Source organism: Culex quinquefasciatus, chromosome 1 (genome assembly GCF_015732765.1).
Source record: "Culex quinquefasciatus strain JHB chromosome 1, VPISU_Cqui_1.0_pri_paternal, whole genome shotgun sequence".
NCBI classification, from domain to species: domain Eukaryota; kingdom Metazoa; phylum Arthropoda; class Insecta; order Diptera; family Culicidae; genus Culex; species Culex quinquefasciatus.
In genome coordinates this window covers 100,141,074-100,160,510 of record NC_051861.1, presented here as the reverse complement: position 1 = coordinate 100,160,510, position 19,437 = coordinate 100,141,074, and the positions used below count along the sequence as shown (strand labels likewise).

General features: G+C 37.2%; 1 protein-coding gene across 1 annotated transcript in view; it reads left to right on the top strand.

The window, feature by feature from the left end:
- The window catches only part of LOC6045823 (G-protein coupled receptor moody), a 234,447-nt gene that overhangs the window by 45,839 nt on the left and 169,171 nt on the right, over positions 1 to 19,437 (top strand). Inside the window, exon 3 of the mRNA XM_038259417.1 lies at positions 15,846 to 16,585. Within this exon, the coding sequence (XP_038115345.1) occupies positions 16,178 to 16,585 (408 nt within the window). The 5' untranslated portion in view covers positions 15,846 to 16,177. The remainder of the gene's footprint in view (positions 1 to 15,845; positions 16,586 to 19,437) is intronic.

The following is a 19,437-nucleotide window of genomic DNA, read 5'->3' as shown; positions in this document are numbered from 1 at the left end:
GTTCCCTTGGAACAAGCTGTCAAGTAGGACCTTATCTGTCATGAAGGGTTGCGAAGTTAATTTTTGAAAATTTTAAAAATTGAACTAAAAATCTATTTTTAATCCTTTGAGGTCGTTCATAAGGTCATTGTACTCAGAAAAATAAACTTTATCGTTGTGAACAATAATATCACAAATTTAAGCTTAATTTTAGGACTAAATTCTAAGTATGTTAATTTTGCTGTATCAAGGTAATTTTCTTTATCGATGACAACAAGTCATTTTGTGTTTCCAATTAATCTCTTTTAACACTGGAACGCCCAACGCATGCCCAACTTACACGGACGCCCAAGCCTACCAAAAAAAAAGCTTCAACTCGATGGTTTTCGGGAATTTTTCAACCAACCGGGACGATGTTTCCAGTGATTTGTAAGAATATCTAGATGCTCCTAAAATTTTACAGAACTTGATTTGAACAAATCTGTAATTTTTGCGACCGAAAACATCGTTCCACCTTTTTTCAAAACGACTGCCTCCGCGGATTTTTTGACGATCATTTTTACACGTAAAAAAAGTTGGAACGATGTTTTTGATCGCAGAAATTACAGATTTGATCAAATTAAGTCCTGCAAAGTTCTAGAATCATCTAGACATCCTAACAAATCACTGGAAAGAAGAATCATTTTAATTGGTTGAGTTATGTCTGAGAACCATTGAGTTGAAATTACCGTTCCAACTTTTTTGGAGCCTTGGGCGTTGGAATGTTAAATCATATTAAAAAAACTCTGGAAATCTTAGTAAAGTTAATGTCCACAACATGTGAATATTTGGTTTTCCTGATAACTATTTCTTTAATGAATATTTACAGTTGACATTAAAAAGAATTAAAAAAATAAAAATTGTTGTTTTGAGTCTTTATTTATCATATTGTGCGAATAAGGATTCGCTGACTTTTCAATCCACAGTCACAAAAAGCTCAAAAAACAATCTTATATTTGCAGATTTAGAAAAAAAAAGGTAGACAGTTCCCGAAAATAATGAGGTTCTAATTAACATTTCAATGAATAAGTACGAATTAATTGTAACTGAATTCATTAAGCATGAGCATGAGAGATCACCCATGGTTGCCCCTCCGTTGCTGAACAGAACCGTAATATCCTTTCAGCACTACTGGTCATAGGCTTCGATGATCTAGTGGTGTTTCCCTTATCAACAGCATGTATGAATGCGCTGAAAAGATAAAACACCATGATTGCCAAAACAAGATCAGTTGCGAATAGGTAACAGTCATTGGCCACCAACGGCGCCCGCCATGTCAGTTTGTAGACCTCGAGTTTAAGGGACGGGAATGTTAGTTAGCGCAGGTTGCTACTAGGGCAGCTGATTTACTCTGTGCTTACACCCCACGAGCGCCAGGAACCTGAAAACTTGTTAGTAGGATGGGGTGTTTGGTCAGGATTCATCATAGAAGATGATGATGCGACCCAAAATCATAGTGTTTGTTGAAAGGTATTATATATTATTCTCAAGGCAAGCAATCGGATGCTGCGGATGAGACATTTCCCGTTTATCTGTTGTAAAGTTTTTAATGAAATGGTTTAATCTTAGACAGCCGGCTGTGGAAAGATAAAACCAAAATCATTTGTAATTAAAGAATGAAGGATTAAACAGTGTAACTTGTAAGTTGGAATGATTTCAGGAGTTTTAAATGATTGATTTTTAGTGCGGTATTGATTAACGAAGCGAACGACGAGTTACCATGTTTATCGAGCTCAAGTGATATGATTATGTTTTGCTGCTTTTGCAATTATTTTACTGTTTTCAATATAAAAAAAACGCGCGTTCAATGTAAATAATTTGTCGACACGAATGCTTAAAAAACGCAAAAAAAATCTGCCGAGACGACCAAAACTGTATAAAATATTATATCAACCGGATTATAAAACATTATTAATTTTATGAATTAACATAATCAAATCGTAATGAGTAATTAGAAAGTCAACGCGTTTGAGTTTAACGTCCGAATATGCATTATTTACGCGACGAGAATATTTAATTTAAAAGTAGTACTCATTCATGCTTCCTTACATTCATGACCAATCATACAATTCTTTAAATCCAGAGTTTTTTTGAAAAGGACCTATAAACTATTGTCTTTCATATGTTTATAGGACCTATTAAAAAAAACTCTAGAAATGATTATGGCATTTCTCAATAGGGAAAATGTCAAAACGCTTAGCTGTGAAAAAAGGTCGCTTGCGTCACTTAGTCTTTTCAGGAAAGCTGAGAGGTTTTGCGTTACGTCACAATGTTATTTAAACTTGAAGCTTGATGACAAACTTAAGTTTATTAAACCAACTCAATTCCGAAACATAATTACAAGTTTTACTCACACATACTCTCTAACATTCAAAATCACAAATACATCCAACAAAGAACGAACTCACCAGCTTCAATGATCTCGACGGCAGCCATTGACATTTCGGAAGTACAACCTCCCGGTCACTCACGGTCACCGGCATCAAAGCAACCGCTTGCAGTGTGCCAAGCCACCGACACAAACACTAGCAAACGCACATCCTCTTTCATGCAAACCGCCGCTGTTTTCTTCACAGCCTTGATCACATACCCCCCCTCCCCCCCTTCCCGTCACACATCTCAGCAGGCAAAGCAAGCAGCATCCTCCGGTTGGTGCTAAAGTGACGGCAATGTAACTTCTTCCTCGTGTCATCTTGCGGCCAAATCATCCACAGCATTCACAGGATTTGCTACGTCATCAGGTACCGGCCACGCCAGCTGTCAGCCGTCACACAACGTTAGGAACCCACTTGCGACACCAATACACACTCAAGCACTCACAGTTCTTCCCTGCTTTATCACTCTCAAATTTTATTTGGGAAGATGGCTGACCGACCACCAGCGAAATATGCAAAATTAAAATGCCTCAAAACTACACCAAAACATCATTTCAGCTATGGAATTTCACCAATTTCACAATCCTCCTGTTCTGGACATCGTAAAGAGCAACTTTTCACTAACAAATTCAATAGATAACACACCAAAATTTACATTACTTTAAAGACCAAACTGACACGCACCCGTTCCTTTCTAAGGCACTCACGGAACTCTTAATTGTAACTGAATTCATTAAAAAAGAAAAACATTTATTACTTTTCTTTATAAATTATTGGCTTAGTTGGCTAAGTAAAAAAAAAAATCCCGGGTCCCGGGAATTCTCGGGAAATTGCCAAATTCAACTCTCGATTCCCGGGAAATTGAAAATCTCGAGAATCGTCACCCTCTAGTCGTATAGACTGTCGTGATCGGGGACTTTCTTTTATAATAAAAACACAGATATTTTGCCATTTACAAACAACACGTCTTATTCCACACAAATTAACCACAAAACTAATTTGACAATCTCCATTCTCTCTTTCGCTGGCCGCGCGCATCCCGCTGTTTACTCGCTCGTTGTTCTCTCTCGCAGCTCGCTAGTGCACTCTCGCACTCAATCTGCAATCTGTCAGCTAACAAGGCAATATTCATGAAGGTGCGCACTTTTTGTTGCGCTATAAACTCTTATTTATGAATTATATCAATCGTTTAAAACATACTCATCTTATAATTTATTACATATTCAATCCTGCAACCCATAATCCCTACATCGACAAGGTTCAGAAAAGCAAAATATAGGGAATTTTCTCAGCATTTTAACGATATCTTTTCAAATGAATAACTGAGATTTTACATGAAGTTGAAATTTTTTTGCGACCAAAATTTGACTTTTTGAAAAAAAAAAACAATATTGCTTGAAAAATGCATTACTCGGTCAAAACTTGATTCCCCATTCTGAAAATTTCTGAAAAGTTGGCATTTGATGTCTTCTAAATTATTTCCGAAGAAAAAAACGTTACTTAATCCACCTTAAGGTGGTTGGTGCCTTCCTCTCATTTATAGTGATTTCAATCCCCCTAAAGTGTCCACGTGTTTATTGATCTCCCCTAACGTTCGCAGCACCTAAGAAGTCCTAATAAAAATAAGTGATGAGTAAAAAAACAGACTACCCACAGACTTTTTGTCAAGATTATACAGACACGGCCTTTGAGGAAAATGGCATCCCTATACACGGCTTTTTCGTGGCGATCAGACCCGAGCAGTTGAGGTTATGTGAATTCAGACCATTTTTTAAACTGCTTGTAATTTACGATAGGTAAGTCAGATCTTGAAAATTCTTACTCCACCTAAAAGGTCTTCTCATAAGCTTTCTAAAAATATTTAACATTTGAGGGTTTCATGAAAAAACCACCCTTTTTACCATAATTTTAATCTAATATGAAACAGTTTTTTTAACATAACTTTTTAAATACATGATAAAACTGCATGAATTTAAATAGCAACTTAGGGGACGTTAAGACGGATCGATTAAAACCGTTCCGGCCAAAATCAGCTGAGCCTGTGACGAGATATTCCAGTGACATTGATTCGGTACACATGTCTACATACAGCCAAACACACAGACATTTGCTCAGCTGATGATTCTGAGTCGATACGTACAAATGAAGGTAGGTCTGACTTTATAGCCTTTCCTCAGTATGGTGAGGAAGCCAAAAAATAAAATAGTATTTTTTCGTAAATCATGTTTTAGTGACAAAGTTAAAAATAAAAAATCACCAAAATTTCTTTACCGTGTATCACACTTTTTCAGTGTGGTCCTTATCCTACAACTTTGCCGAAGCCACCAAAACGATCAAAAAATGTCTTCAAAAGATACAGATTTTTGAATTTTCATTTATAATTTTTGTATGGACAGCTGTCAAATTTGTATGGAAAAATATATGGACAAGCCAATGATGCAAAATCGTTTCTTTGGGCATGCCGAAGGCTCCGAAAAAGTTTCAGCCGGATAAAAAAAATAAATAAAAAAGCGATTTCTTGCTCATACAAAAATAATACTTGGACTCGCAATCCAAAGGTCGTCAGTTCGCACCCTGGGGTGGAAGGTTCCTTGGAGTAGAAAGAGGTTTGGGTGCTCTCCCTATCCAAGGCTTTGGACTTCTAGGTTCGAGCAGAAACTACAATAAAGTCCACAAAAGACTTATATATAGTGCAGCGATTCTCAACGGAAGTACCGGGCCTACTTGATTTACATGGCAGGGGGTACCGGCCTAGAACAAGGTTGAGAATAGCTGTTATAGTGGAGAGGTGTTTTTTCAGAACTGAAACTCATTTTATAAAGTGATTATTTTATTTTTTGTAATTTTGCATCCTATAATTAAATTTTCAAAGTTTCAAACGCAAATATTCCGATTCGAACAGATTCCTGCTTTGTTCAAATTACACACTAGAATCTGAGGCACTACCCAAAACTCATAGATCTAATTAGTATCATAATTGGATTCCCAGCATGGTAAACCCGAAAATAAGTTGGTGAAGTGGTTATTTCTGGATCGTTCCCTTCATCATGACATGAAATTTGCAAACAATCCTGACTTCAATGTGAACAATTCGAGCAACATTTCCGCTGTGTAGGAAGCGCATTCTCTACAAACCCGCTCAAAGGATTTAATTCTGCATAATATGATGATGAATGGTTTCCATCGAAATCGCGATTCACGGTCGTGTTGGTGTGTTTGTTTTTCAATGTGTTTACTTTGCCGCCCTGCTCCCCCACAACAAGAATCGATACGTTTGCGTTGAAAAGGATCCAAAGTTCTTGCAATATTTATTACGGCCCTCAAGCCCAAACCCACACACCTCGCACACGTGCCCCCCCCCACTTGATCGGTCGCAAAACATGTGCCACTTCTGTGTGGAAGGTTGCTTGGAAGTTACTTCAATCCTATTTTCAGCGTCATTGAGCAGCAAATCAGAAAACGGTGGAAGCATAAATAATAAGCGGACCCGATCGAACCCCACCCAACCCAAACCGACCATGGAGCTCAAATCCCCCTACTATCAAAAGCGGCAGAGGCGTGGTGATTTTGTGAAAAATTTTCAACGCTTGTTTCGCAATAAATTTGATAAACAAAAAAATAATCAAATTGTTCGCCTTGGCGTTCTCGATTGCGAGGTTCCTACTCGAAACCAGGTGTCCGAAGGCTTGATTGTTGAGGCAATTGCAAACCTCTTTTTACACCTTAGCTTCCATCCACCCCGGGATTCGAACTGACGATCTTTGGATTGTGAGTCCAACTGCCTACCAGCGACTCCGGCAGGACCCAGGGAGACAACTCCTACACCTGGACTGAGCTATCGACCTAACCTCTAGGTTAAACCAAGGCCAATATTAACTTCCCCGTCAGACGGAAGGCGTGATCAGACGTCGTCTCGAAAAATGCCACCGGGACCGTCTGGGATAGAACCCAGGCCGACTGGACGAGAGGCAACCACGCTTACAACTGTTAGTGGAAAGTGGGGCAAGGGTGACAAGCTAAGGATATACTCGTTATAACCCATTAAAAACGTTAAAAAATCTGTCGGATTTTTTATAACCATCTTATTCCAGGCCTTGACTAGGACTTTGATAGAACAAGTTTAAAAAAAACGTCGTTTTGGCGGTTATGTGGTCACGGTGCTCAAAATACCGTTATTATGAAAAAAATACGCAATCAGAGATTTCGGGGTCTATCGATTCCTTACACCATAGCGCACCTCTGTGCAAAAAATGAAAACATTCGCTGATGTACTTTTTGAGATACAGCCCTTTTAAGATGTTACATCCGATTTTCAATAAGAAAACCAAAACAATCTATTCAATTTTAGTATTTCAAAGAATATGCAATTCGAGATAATGATGTTTTTTGCTTCAAACACCCAACTGGCAGTCGCATGATTGTGATGCATGGCGGCATGAAAGTATATCAGAATCTGCATGAAATCTGTCCTCATGCATTTTTTGCGATATAGGAGTATGACATTTTTGCCCGTTACCGACAATTATCCACATTACCGACGGCTTTTTGGTTGTATTTCACAAAAAAACACTTAGCAGAACGAGGATTGAACCACCAACTTCTTGGTTATTGATCCGACACGCTACCACCGCGCCATGGACGCTTGATGAAAAGTGAGTGAAAGAGCACCAACATATGCTTCTCTTTGGTGTTGCTCGGGGACGGGCCAGCTTTATATGTGTTGGTGAGAACTGCAGATCGCTGAAATTTTTACACGCTGGCAAAAATGATCTACGGGCTTGCTGCAAAAAATGTTATAAAATATGACATTTTCTGCAGCAAATCCAATGTTGCAGATTTTGAGATATATTTTTCCTTTGGGTGAATGACTGTCAAGTATCTCTGGGCCAAGTTTCTGAAGGTTTGCTGATGTAGTTCTCGAGATACAGCCATTTTAAAATGTTATTTCCGACTTTCTCTTAGCAACTCTTAGAAAAAGTCCTCCTCTTGCCCCATATGGTCGTCTTGCCCCACCTACCGCTAAAACGTTATTTTATATCCGTGACGTTTTAAAAAATACATATTTTGCCGACAAATCGGCAGCCATGCCAAATGATTTTTGATTCGCTTGTGTGATAGCTCGGGACATATAATTTTTGCTACCCACAAATTTAGGAAGAAACCAAAACGATAAAAAACGTTACTTAATCCACCTTTTTGCAATTCCGTCGTGAAACTACTTACTTTTCCTGTCATTCTTGAATTTCGTCGTTCAAGAGCCTACTTTTCTGTACCAAAAATAACAGAATCGAATAACAACACTTTTCAAAATAAATGCTGAAAAGTTCTACTTTTCAGCACTCAAATGGGTGCTGAAAAGTTGAACTTTTCAGCACTTGTTTCGAAAAGTAACACTTTTCTACATTTTTTTTTAAACGATTTAACTGTCATACGTTTTGCAAAAATCTTCGTTTTTCAACTCGGTGAACCTCGTTGGATAAATGTACGACTCGTGCTGAAAAAATCTTCTTTTTGCAACTTGTTGCATAAACTACTATTAGGTGGTTGGTGCCTTTCTCACATTCATATAGTGAATACAGAATTGCATCATCCATAAATCTTTGACAAGATCTGAATCTGAATCTGAGAACAATGGGTTGCATGACAGATCCGGATACCGTTTTCATTAAAATATCTGAAGTCCGGCACTCTATAAAGTGTACAAATAACACATAAGTTTTTATAACTTTTGATAGGGTTGTCAGATCATCGATGTTTTAGGCTCATTGGAAAGGTCTTTCAAATACATATATAACAAGACGGGTTATCTTATAAAACCACCCTTTTTACAATCTTCCGGACTTCACTCAAAATTGTTTTTTTTTGCATAATTTTTAAAGTATTGTGGTTTCGGAAATAAATCGAATTTTTGCGGCGACTCTATTTCTGAGTGCAACGAATTATTGTGTTGAACGCGAGGTTAAACGTCACTGTCGCTCCGGCACCAAATCTAACCGAGCGATTTCCACTCTTCTTACTCTGGCCATTTCTCCAAGTAAAAATAGTACATATTTTATTTTGCTCTATATTAAACAAACAAAAAAAGTTGTGTTCACTCACCGACATACATTTTCGTCTTTCAAAACAAGATGGAGGAATCACAACAAACTTGGCTTACACACTGATCGAGTAATACCGAATTAAGCTTGACAGAAAAAGGCGGAGAGAAAAAGCGCGGCGAGAGTGGAAATCGCTCAGTTCGATTTAGTGCCAGAGCGACAATACATTCTCAAACGCTATACTATTACGAGACCCCAAGACGGATCAAATGAGACCAAAACGGTCCAAATCGGTTCAGCCAGTCCGGAAATGATCGTGTGTATATTTTTTTGGGGCACGGACTTACAAACTTACACGCGCACAGACATTTGCTAAGATTGAGATTCTGAGTCGATGTGTCGATAAATGAAGAAGGATCAAAAAACAACATGTTTCAAGATACCTTATTTTGATTATTTTTGTAGTATTTTGATTTGGCAACTTCTTAAATTTCGTATGAAGATTTAAGAACGAACAAATATAACAGAATAATAGCTTCAAAAATAGCTCTGTTTTATGTAGTAATCTTATTGCGTAACTAAAACAACAATCATTTCAAAAATCATTTATTTTTCTCACTAAAATATAACTTATTAAATAAAAATTATTTTACAAACACATCTAAATGTTTTTTTAATTTCTATAAATGAATGAGAAATAATTTAGTAAACTCAAAAAAAAAATAAATAAAAAGAAATGCTAATTCATGCTTTGATTTATATCTTAATAGAATATTTTCAAGGAATACGCTACCCATGTTCGCATTAATGTCCCATATGCAAAAACAGCAAGCTGAGAATAACGCATTTAAAGTTTGTCCCACACTTTAGGTTACGTGTAAAATTTTCGCGAAAAAACTAGATTTCCTCCTGATTCCTAGAACTAAGTAGGGTAGGGTAGTCATTAATGAGACACTTTTGGTTTTCAACTCTAAATGATTTTTCTTATTTTTTCATCAGCAGTTTTAATGAGCTTTTTGTTACATTTTCTTTCATTTAATGTGTTCTAACATTGACCAAAACATGAGATCGATCCGACACATACGGCCAGAGTTATTCAACTGTCTCATTGTAGACGCACTTGGCAGGAACAATGAGACAGCTGAGGAACAATGAGACACTCTATGAAAATCAATACTTTTCTAGTAAAACATCATGTTTTTGTATTGTTCCATAGCAGGTGACTTGCCTTGAACATATTAGAGCAATTTTGCCAACATGAAAGTTTAATTAACCAAAGTAATACTAAAAAGTATTTAAATTTTGTAAAATCCATATATTTACACCAAATAACATTGTATTTTTGGTTAAATGAGGTTAAAACTCTATAAATATGACAAAAATAACATTAAATTCATGTTTTGAAAGATTTCCATAAATTTTGAAAAGTTTAATGAAGAAAAATCGAAGTGTCTCATTGTTACCCATGGGCTGAAATGAGCGGGGAACAATGAGACAGCCCTGGATTCTGGGTATATTCTTAATTTTGGCCAAACCTAATGAAAGGACATTGGAGCCCAACTCAATCCCTATGGAACGTCGAAAGAAATTTGAAGAAATATTAGTTTTGGTTTAGGGTATATGACCCTATTTTGGACCTTGTACCTATTTTGGACCTATTTTTATTAATCGAGGTAGTTCAGGCTTTTAAAGTACGAATTCACTGAATCCAACCAACAGAAATTGTAAGCAGGATCGTTTTGTAGCTTACCTCTTCCAAAAATGTTAACATTTTTGGTTATTTCCGCTTTTTCAGCCACTTTTTCCAATGCCATCCATATTGCCTAACATTTTCCTAGCACATCGATTAGGTCCAAATATTCCGGCTTCGTTGCTTATCGGATTTAGCTCGCGACACCTTGATGATTTTTTCTGTTTTGCACTGACACCAAGCAATTTCGTTCGGTTTCCGAGCAATGTAACTGTTGTCTATTTAATTCTTTTATGTTTTCGTCACTAAACCATTGAAATAACTATTCTATTATCGAAAAAAACTCAATTCAAAATATTTTTTCAAATCAGCCGCGTTGGATGAGTTTTTGGAGCTACTTTGCCGTCGGTTCAAGTCTATCACCAACACATGTATAACAAGGTGTTGCCAGTTTTGTTTATCAATTTATTTCGATATTTCATTAACATTAATTGAAATTTTTAATTTAATATTTTGAATTGCATTCCTTTACTGTAATTATTTGAAAGAAATCTAAGCTTTAAAAAGCAAATGATTAACAGAAACAATCAAAATGTGTTTTTAAACGATAAAATCCAAATTGATGATAGAGATTTAGATGATTGTAAGGACCGATTGCAAAGTATCCCAAAATTTAAACTGATGTTGATTTATGTTTGTCTTAACATCATTATCGCCAATTTAGCTGCATATATTTTTAAATTTTCTTCAAAATGCAAACTGGCTACCCAGTTGGAATTGAAGGGAAACGATTGAAAAACCTAAAGGGTCTAGTTCATTAAATCGTCAGCTGTCACCATGACAGGAGCTGTCAACATGGCTTACGAGTGGTTTTTGAAAAAGTCGTATGAATTAAATTAAAAAAAATCTTGAGTTCGTTTTAAAAAGATCCTAAGTGCTTTTTTTTAAACAAATCAATTTTTCGATCAGTTCTCGATCAATTTGCGAATTATAAATAAAAAAATGCTTTGAATTGTCATCTGCACGTCTTTTAAATGCTCTTTACTGGAAAACAAACAAAATTTGGTTTGATTCAGAGAAAAAAAAAAATCAAATAAGTGTCAGAGATCGTGATGGCTCTTACGACGTATTACAAACTAATCAGAGAAATATACATATGGAAAATTGATTTTTTTGTAAGTTTTGACTGATTTTTGCATATCTATCAATATATTATTTTTAAAAATACAGGTATAACGTATTTTTCACAATTGGCAGCGTTGGCTTATAATAAATTACACTTTTAGATTTTACCGTGTCAATCATGTTAGAAACACAATTGAACCAGCTTGAAAAATATAAATCTTCCAAAACAAATTATCATAAGAGGTTAATACGATGATAACTTTATGAATTTTATTATATGAGACATATCTGATTACCGTAAATCTGGGTGACTTTGATAGGTTTGAGATTTTTCCGCTAAATGAAGAGTACAAATTAAATACGTACGGAATGGTATGGAATCATACTGACTGTGGTAGAGAAGTGCTCAAAGTACCTCATGAAGAACTTTTCAAGAATATTTTTGAAAAGTTAATTAACTATAATTAAGAAAATTTTGATAAATGCCATTATTTTAATCTTCTCAAAGTGTCATGATTTTCTCATTGAACATGATTTTGAATCGTAAAACGGAATGCATTTTCGGATTCTTCGGACGATCTTCTACTAGGAAAAGGTAAAATATGTTTGTATATAATAAATATTATTAAATATTATTAAATATTATTTGTTTTTGAAACATAATTCAATAAAATCTCCTAATTTAAAGGCATTTTCATTAAAACAATATAAAATGTAAAAAAAATGATTCGTTCTTTGAATTCAGTAAGTCTATAATTTTATAAACAAGACTAGTTTCAACGAATTTTAGGCAAAGTTCTGAATTTTTAGCAATTTTACCTAAAATATATATGTATTATGTTAAAAAGCTTATAAACATAGTTAACTAAATATTGACATAAATGATATTCTTAAAAACTATATCAGCAACCTAAGTGATGGTAAGTTCGAAGCAAAAATAATGTTTGAACACCTCAAATCTGCTTTCAACAAGACAAACTATGACTATCAAAGGCACCCTGGTATTGAAACAAAGATTTTTTTCAAATATTACAATTGTTTTTAAAAGTGCAACATGTAGTTAAACTTGTTGTCAAGCAACTGTAAAGTTTAACATGGCAGATGAGAAAGTTTCACACCAAGTTACAAGCTATAATCTCCCTTTAAAATTTCTTCGTTGTTTAATCATATTTGAACTTAAGCTCTGCGTAAAATTTAGAACCTTTTTTCATTGTAACTTGTTAGGTATCTCTGTCATTCATTTGATTTTAAGTTAAGGTGTTTTTATTGCGACTAATAACGGGTTGTCTTTTATGTTCTAATGCTTGAACAATTTGGTCGTAAGAATACGCAAATTGCAAATAGGACAAATATCTGATAAAGATGCGTGAGTTTCCATTCAATATAATTAAAACACGTTTTCAAATTCAAATCCTATGTTTTATCATAATTATTTAATTTCTGAAATAAATATTTTCCAAATTACAATCGTGGATAGGCCCTTTGGTTTATCAAACCGAGTTTTTTGTAAGTGTGCGTGTTGCCACCGCAGGCCGCAATTTGAGTTGTCCAAATTTCAACCAATCAGAGAGTGGGTCCAAAATAGGTTCAGCGATGTCTCCAAAATACATTCAATAAGTCCAAAAAGCATCCAAAAAATGTTTTAGTTGAAATGCTTATTACAATGAAATAGTTGAATTATTTTCAATTTTCAATAGTACACTTTGTTAAGCATAAATTAAGGCACAAAACAATCCTGAAACGAGCCAAATTAGTTAGACCGTTCCTGAGAACCATGCGAAATGTCTTGACGCTTTGCATAGTAGGTCCAAAATAGGGCCATATACCCTAAATGGCAGCCTACGAGCGGAAAAGAATTTTTTGTCCAAAATTTACTTCTACACCCCAGAATAAAATATTTAAGAATAACTTTTCAAGGGAGCGTCCATAACCAAAGCCACTATTATGGCAGATGTGTATCTAGTAGACACACCTTTCCCCAAAATATGAGCCTGATTGATTGACACTACGACTTGTGAGAGCCATTTTATGATTGTTCCCCGTGTCTCATTGATGACTACTGGATGTTGTGAGCTTTTCTGAAAGAGCAAACGATTTTGAACCAAACTGCATCAATAACTCAAAAACGATGAAAATGCATATGAGACATTTATACGATCAGGGGCAGTATGTTAGTTTGTGAAAATCAGATCAGATCTGATCTTTTAGTTACCAATTTCTGTATTTCGCAAAGAAAAAAATGGGGTAAAAGTATAAACTAATCCTAATAATTGTTTTTTGAACCATCTTTAATCAATTGTGAAGTAAAAAGTATAATAATTGGAATTACAAATCATTTTTTTATAATCTAATGATTACAAAATAAAGCGGTCGTATCGTTCCTCCGTTTCGAGAATCAATAAATAAATTCAGTATACTAAAAGCCTTTCCACTCTACGCCACTGGCCGTGACCCGAGGTTTGGATGATTGATTGGGGACGATTTTTACGAGATTGCTTTTTAAGTAGGATACTGGGTGCGGTGGCGGCTCCATTTCATCAGGTTTAACGTTGTTTTGATTGCGTTACCGAGGTTTGTGTATTTTGATAATTCTGCGTTCGCGGTTAGGAGTCAAATTTACGCAACCATCGGAGCCCCGATAAATTCTGTTTCTAGCTTGTACTTTTGCCAAAACGTGAGTTCAAAGTAACTGCACCACAAAAAAAAACATCCGCGTATTTAAATTACTGCAACTCAAACAACAACCAAAACTCTCGACGTAATTACAAACTCCCAACTTGTCGGTTGGGCTTAGCAAAATGGGGATTTTAAATGTAGCTATACTGTTTGGCTGGCAAACAACTGTTTGCCAACCGTGACGGAAAATGTTTGCTCTCGGGACAACTTTGGACTGCCATTTTCCACGTCAAACGGCAAGGACTACTCAGGTCCTGTTTTATGGCACCATTTATGGAAACGCCACACCCAACCGGTCAAAAGTGTGATTATCTCGGTTAAAAGGGTTAATGAAGTACCATTGCTTGCACTAGCTGTTGATACACAGTTAAAAAAGTTTCAATTTTAACGTTTGAAAATGTTTTGTAAATAGTGACAATGTTTTTGACCGAAACTTTTCCTAAATTTTAATAAAACTTTGGTTCATATTGAGGTTTTTTTCTGTAGTTCACCAATCCTCCGCAACGAGAAAGTTTATTTATTTTGACCAAAGTCCTTGAAAAGGCATCGTCGTAAACCCCACCGGGCGAAAAGCTTCGGGGTTGCAGGTTGTTTTTATGGAAAATAATGGAAAACTTTTGCAACTGACCAGTGTGACCGACCACCCGTTGTGCATTTTGGCGAAAGATGGTTTTGTAATTTAATTAAAATTAGCTGGAGCAAAAGTTGTGGCAAATGTTACCTAGCCAAATGGGTAAAGTTTGTTGGAGTTACAAAAATGCACCATATCTTCGCTGTCGTGCTAACTTGTCGCACGTGCATTTTAGGCCAAATTGAGTTAGGAGCGCCATTTTGTGCCGCTCACAATGCCTCACCTTTTGACATTCACAGATCCCCAAAATTAGATTTCAATCCTGAGATATACAATAAAAACCAAAAAAACACCGTGCATTTTTGTCACTTTTCATATTTAAGAAGTTTCAATCTTGTCGTGATACTTTGACAAATCCTGAAATTTGCTGTAAGTGCGACAACTGGACAAACTGATTTCAGGACAGAACGCGTTTGACACACGTTCATGCCCGACTACCATAAACATTTGCAATTATAACCAAATTAAACCAAAATTCAGGACAATGCACAGGATGACCAACCAAACAAAACTTGTTTGTTATTGTTTACATTGCGTGTTCTAATTTTTGTTTATTCAATTTCAAACATTAAAACGCGACTTTCTCGGAACGACAAAAAGCGACTTCTGCACCAGCTCATATGTATCAATAGGTACTTAAGTCTCTTCGTGGTTCTCAAATTAATTTCGTTTGCAGGATTTGTTTTTTTTTTGTCTGTGTAGGTTTATGCAAAAATGAAAAATTAAATAAAAAATCGAAAAGAACAGATTTAATTTTAATTCAGTAAAGTCATGCATGCGTTACAATGATTTCTCATTTAATCCTTGGTGGAAATGTTGAACGCTACAATACCCTCGGGATTAATAATTCTTTGGTTGGAAAGCGCAAAACATAAACCAGCAACGAGCTGCTTGCCTACCCCCCATAAATAGCTTTTATCTCAGCTGCTGAGAATAAAATATTGCCTCGTGCTTTGGTTTAATTCAAATTTGGTTATATTTTTGATTTGTTTGGCTGGCAACATTGTTGAGTGGTACTTTCTGAAATTTAGGGTTAAACATTTCATAAAGGTCCATCAAGAGGGTTTGCACTGTTTGCTTAAGAAAGCATGTTTAGATCATCGAAAAGCTCTTTCGAATTGTTGCGTTTCATTTCTTTTGTGAATGGAAGTACTTTTACGGTGAATTAAAAGGTGGAAAACAACAAAAGAACTCAAAAGTTCAACAGCTCGCTCAATTCTAAACCGATATTCGTTTCTCACTTTACACAACACTTAACCTTATTCCTCGCATGTGTTTGTCTTTACTTACAGACGTTCCGGATTACGGGGCCGTTAACGAACCGGTGCCGGCTGGTACGGAAGGCAGAGTTCCAAATTGTGTGTCAAAATGTGAAGAAAAAATCGTGAAACCCGTGCGTGCGTGGGCGTGATGTGAGATTATTTTCATCATCATCATCATCATCATCCCTGGAGGAAGAAGAAGTTTTGAAGGGTTTCTCAGGCTTTGAGTAGGGTGTGTGTTGAAAGTGAGGTTAGCTTTCGAGATTGAAGTGATTCCACGCGTGGGAAGTGATGCCAGCAAATCACTAGAGAGTGTTCCTTTGTAGTTGGGAAATAAAACGAAGAAAAACCTCGATTCCAAAATGAAAATGAAGGCCAACGACTTTAAGAACATGCCGGAGGAGGAAATGGCCATGATGATCCAGGGCCTGCTCGGTCTCGGTTACGTTGGGGACCACCCGGTCAACGGGTCCGCGCCCCAGCCCGACTACAGCAGTCCCATTCTGAAGCCGGTCGTGGCCCGGATCTATCCGCTCTTCATCATCCTGTACGCCCTGCCGGCGGCCCTCGGAATCGCCACCAACGTGCTCGTCATGATGTACATCAGCAAGTATAAGCTGAACCGGGACGCGACGCAGGCGTTCCTCGTGAATCTGGCCGTTTGCCACACGGTCCAGTGCACGTTCGTGCTTCCGATCACGCTCATGGTGATGCTGCTCCAGAACTGGATCTTTGGCCAGTTTCTGTGCTTCTTTCTGCCGCTGCTGCAGGTGAGTTGGATATCGAAAAGCAGGATGTTTTTTTTACAAACAAAAACAAAAACAAAAACAAAAACAAAAACAAAAACAAAAACAAAAACAAAAACAAAAACAAAAACAAAAACAAAAACAAAAACAAAAACAAAAACAAAAACCCAAAACCCAAAACCCAAAACCCAAAACCCAAAACCCAAAACCCAAAACCCAAAACCAAAACCCAAACCCAAACCCAAAACCCAAAACCCAAAACCAAAACCCAAAACCCAAACCCAAAACCCAAAACCCAAAACCCAAAACCCAAAACCCAAAACCCAAAACCCAAAACCCAAACCCAAAACCCCAAACCCAAAACCCAAAACAAACCCCAAAACCCAGAAAACCCAAAACCCAAAAAAGAAAAACCCAAAACCAAACCCAAAACCCAAAACCCAAACCCAAACCCAAAACCCAAACCCAAAACCCAAAACCAAAACCCAAAACCCAAAACCCAAACCCAAAACCCAAAACCCAAAACCCAAACCAGAACCCAAAACCCAAAACCCAAAACCCAAAACCCAAAACCCAAAACCCAAAAAAAACCCAAAACCCAAGACAAAACCCAAAAACCCAAAACCCAAAACCCAAACCCAAAACCCAAAACCCAAAAACCAAAACCCAAACCCCAAAACCCAAAACCCAAAGACCCAAAACCAAAACCCAAGGAACCAAAACCCAAAACCCAAAACCCAAAACCCAAACCCAAAACCCAAAAACCCAAAACCCCAAACCCAAAACCCAAAACCCAAAACAAAACCCAAAACCCAAAAGACCCAACCCAAAACCACCCAAAAAAAAAAAAACCAAACCAAAACAAAACCCAAAACCAAAAAAACCCAAAAACAAAACCCAAAACCCAAAACCCAAACCCAAAACCCAAAACCCAAAACCCAAAAGGACCCAAAACCCAAAGAACCCAAAACCCAAAAAAAACCCAAAACCCAAAAACAAAACCCAAAACCCAAACCCAAAACAAAAACCCAAAACAAAACAAACCCAAACAAAACCCAAAACCAAAAAACCCAAAACAAAACCCAAAACCAAAACAAAAAACCCAAACCCAAAACCAAAAAACCCAAAACCCAAAACAAAAGAAACCCAAAACCCAAACCCAAAACCCAAAAACCCAAAACCCAAAACCCAAACCCCAAACCCAAAACCCAAAACCCCAAAACCCAAAACCCAAAACCCCAAAACCCAAAACCCAAAACCCAAACCCAAACCCAAAACCCAAAACCCAAAACCCAAAACCCAAAACCCAAAACCCAAAACCCAAACCCAAAACCCAAAAAAACCCCAAACCCAAAAAAAACCCAAACCCAAACCCAAAACCCAAAACCCAAAACCCAAAACCCAAAACCCAAAACCCAAAACCCCCCAAAACCCAAAACCCAAACCCAAAACCCAAAACCCAAAACCCAACCCAAAACCCAAAACCAAAACCCAAAACCCAAAACCCAAAACCCAAAACCCAAAACCCAAAACCCAAAACCCAAAACCCAAAACCCAAAACCCAAAACCCAAAACCCAAAACCCAAAACCCAAAACCCAAAACCCAAAACCCAAAACCCAAAACCCAAAACCCAAAACCCAAAACCCAAACCCACCCCAAAACCCAAAACCCAAAAACCCAAAACCCAAAACCCAAAACCCCAAAACCCAAAACCCAAACCCAAAACCCAAAACCCAAAACCCAAAACAAAACCCAAAACCCAAACCCAAAACCCAAAACCCAAAACCCAAAACCCAAAACCCAAAACCCAAAACCCAAAACCCAAAACCCAAAACCCAAAACCCAAAACCCAAAACCCAAAACCCAAAACCCAAAACCCAAAACCCAAAACCCAAAACCCAAAACCCAAAACCCAAAACCCAAAACCCAAAACCCAAAACCCAAAACCCAAAACCCAAAACCCAAAACCCAAAACCCAAAACCCAAAAAAAAACACCAATAAAACTTTTTCCAGTCCAGAGCCGGAGTTTTAGAATGGAGACGTATGTCCCGTCTTTTTGTGCAGTTTATCCCATACCACTGCTGCAATTGTGTTCAAAATCCCACACAACCAGTGTATTGTTGCGTTGCAAACCCTTTCCCGAACACGGACGGAAAATTCAAGTACCTACCATGTAACAATTTCGAAAGGCGTGACATTTATCGTTTAATAATATAATAATAACTAAACGTTACATACTATCGCCCACAAGAACACAACTTCAGGTATGTTACTTACATGGTGCTGCTAGAACAAACCTCTTGCGGCATATGACCTCGATAGCCCTGCGGGTCATATTGCGGATACTGATGCCACTGGTCCTATTCTCCTAACTGGTGCTAAGGCCTTAACTGGCGTTCCCTGTCTGAATTGTTAGATCCGTTTGTCTTGTACATTTTAGTGTCTGTAATATAATACAAAGTTTAAACAGGTTTCAACCAACAAAACTCCTGAGTAGCTCCTTTTCGGATGCTCGTAACCAAATGAAATGTGGAATTCCGTATCTCATCTCAATAGCCCACATCTACCCGAATACAACCTCCAGGTCAACTATCAGAATCGATAGTATATGTGAGATAAACCCGGACACATCATTTACTAATAATATTTTACCCGATATAAACATTAAAAAATGATATTTGTGGCGTTTGAGGGGTTAGCGGGGTTGGCTGGTGAACTCTGTGTCGTTCTAGCGGCGACGTCACATGTGCACAAGGACAGAACACACGCATGAATTCTACTTACGAACCCGTCGCATTGTTGCGCATTCCCCTTTCTCTGCTTTGTACGACCCGGCGCTGGTGTTCTGCGAGCCGAGTTCTGCTACTTTGTCCT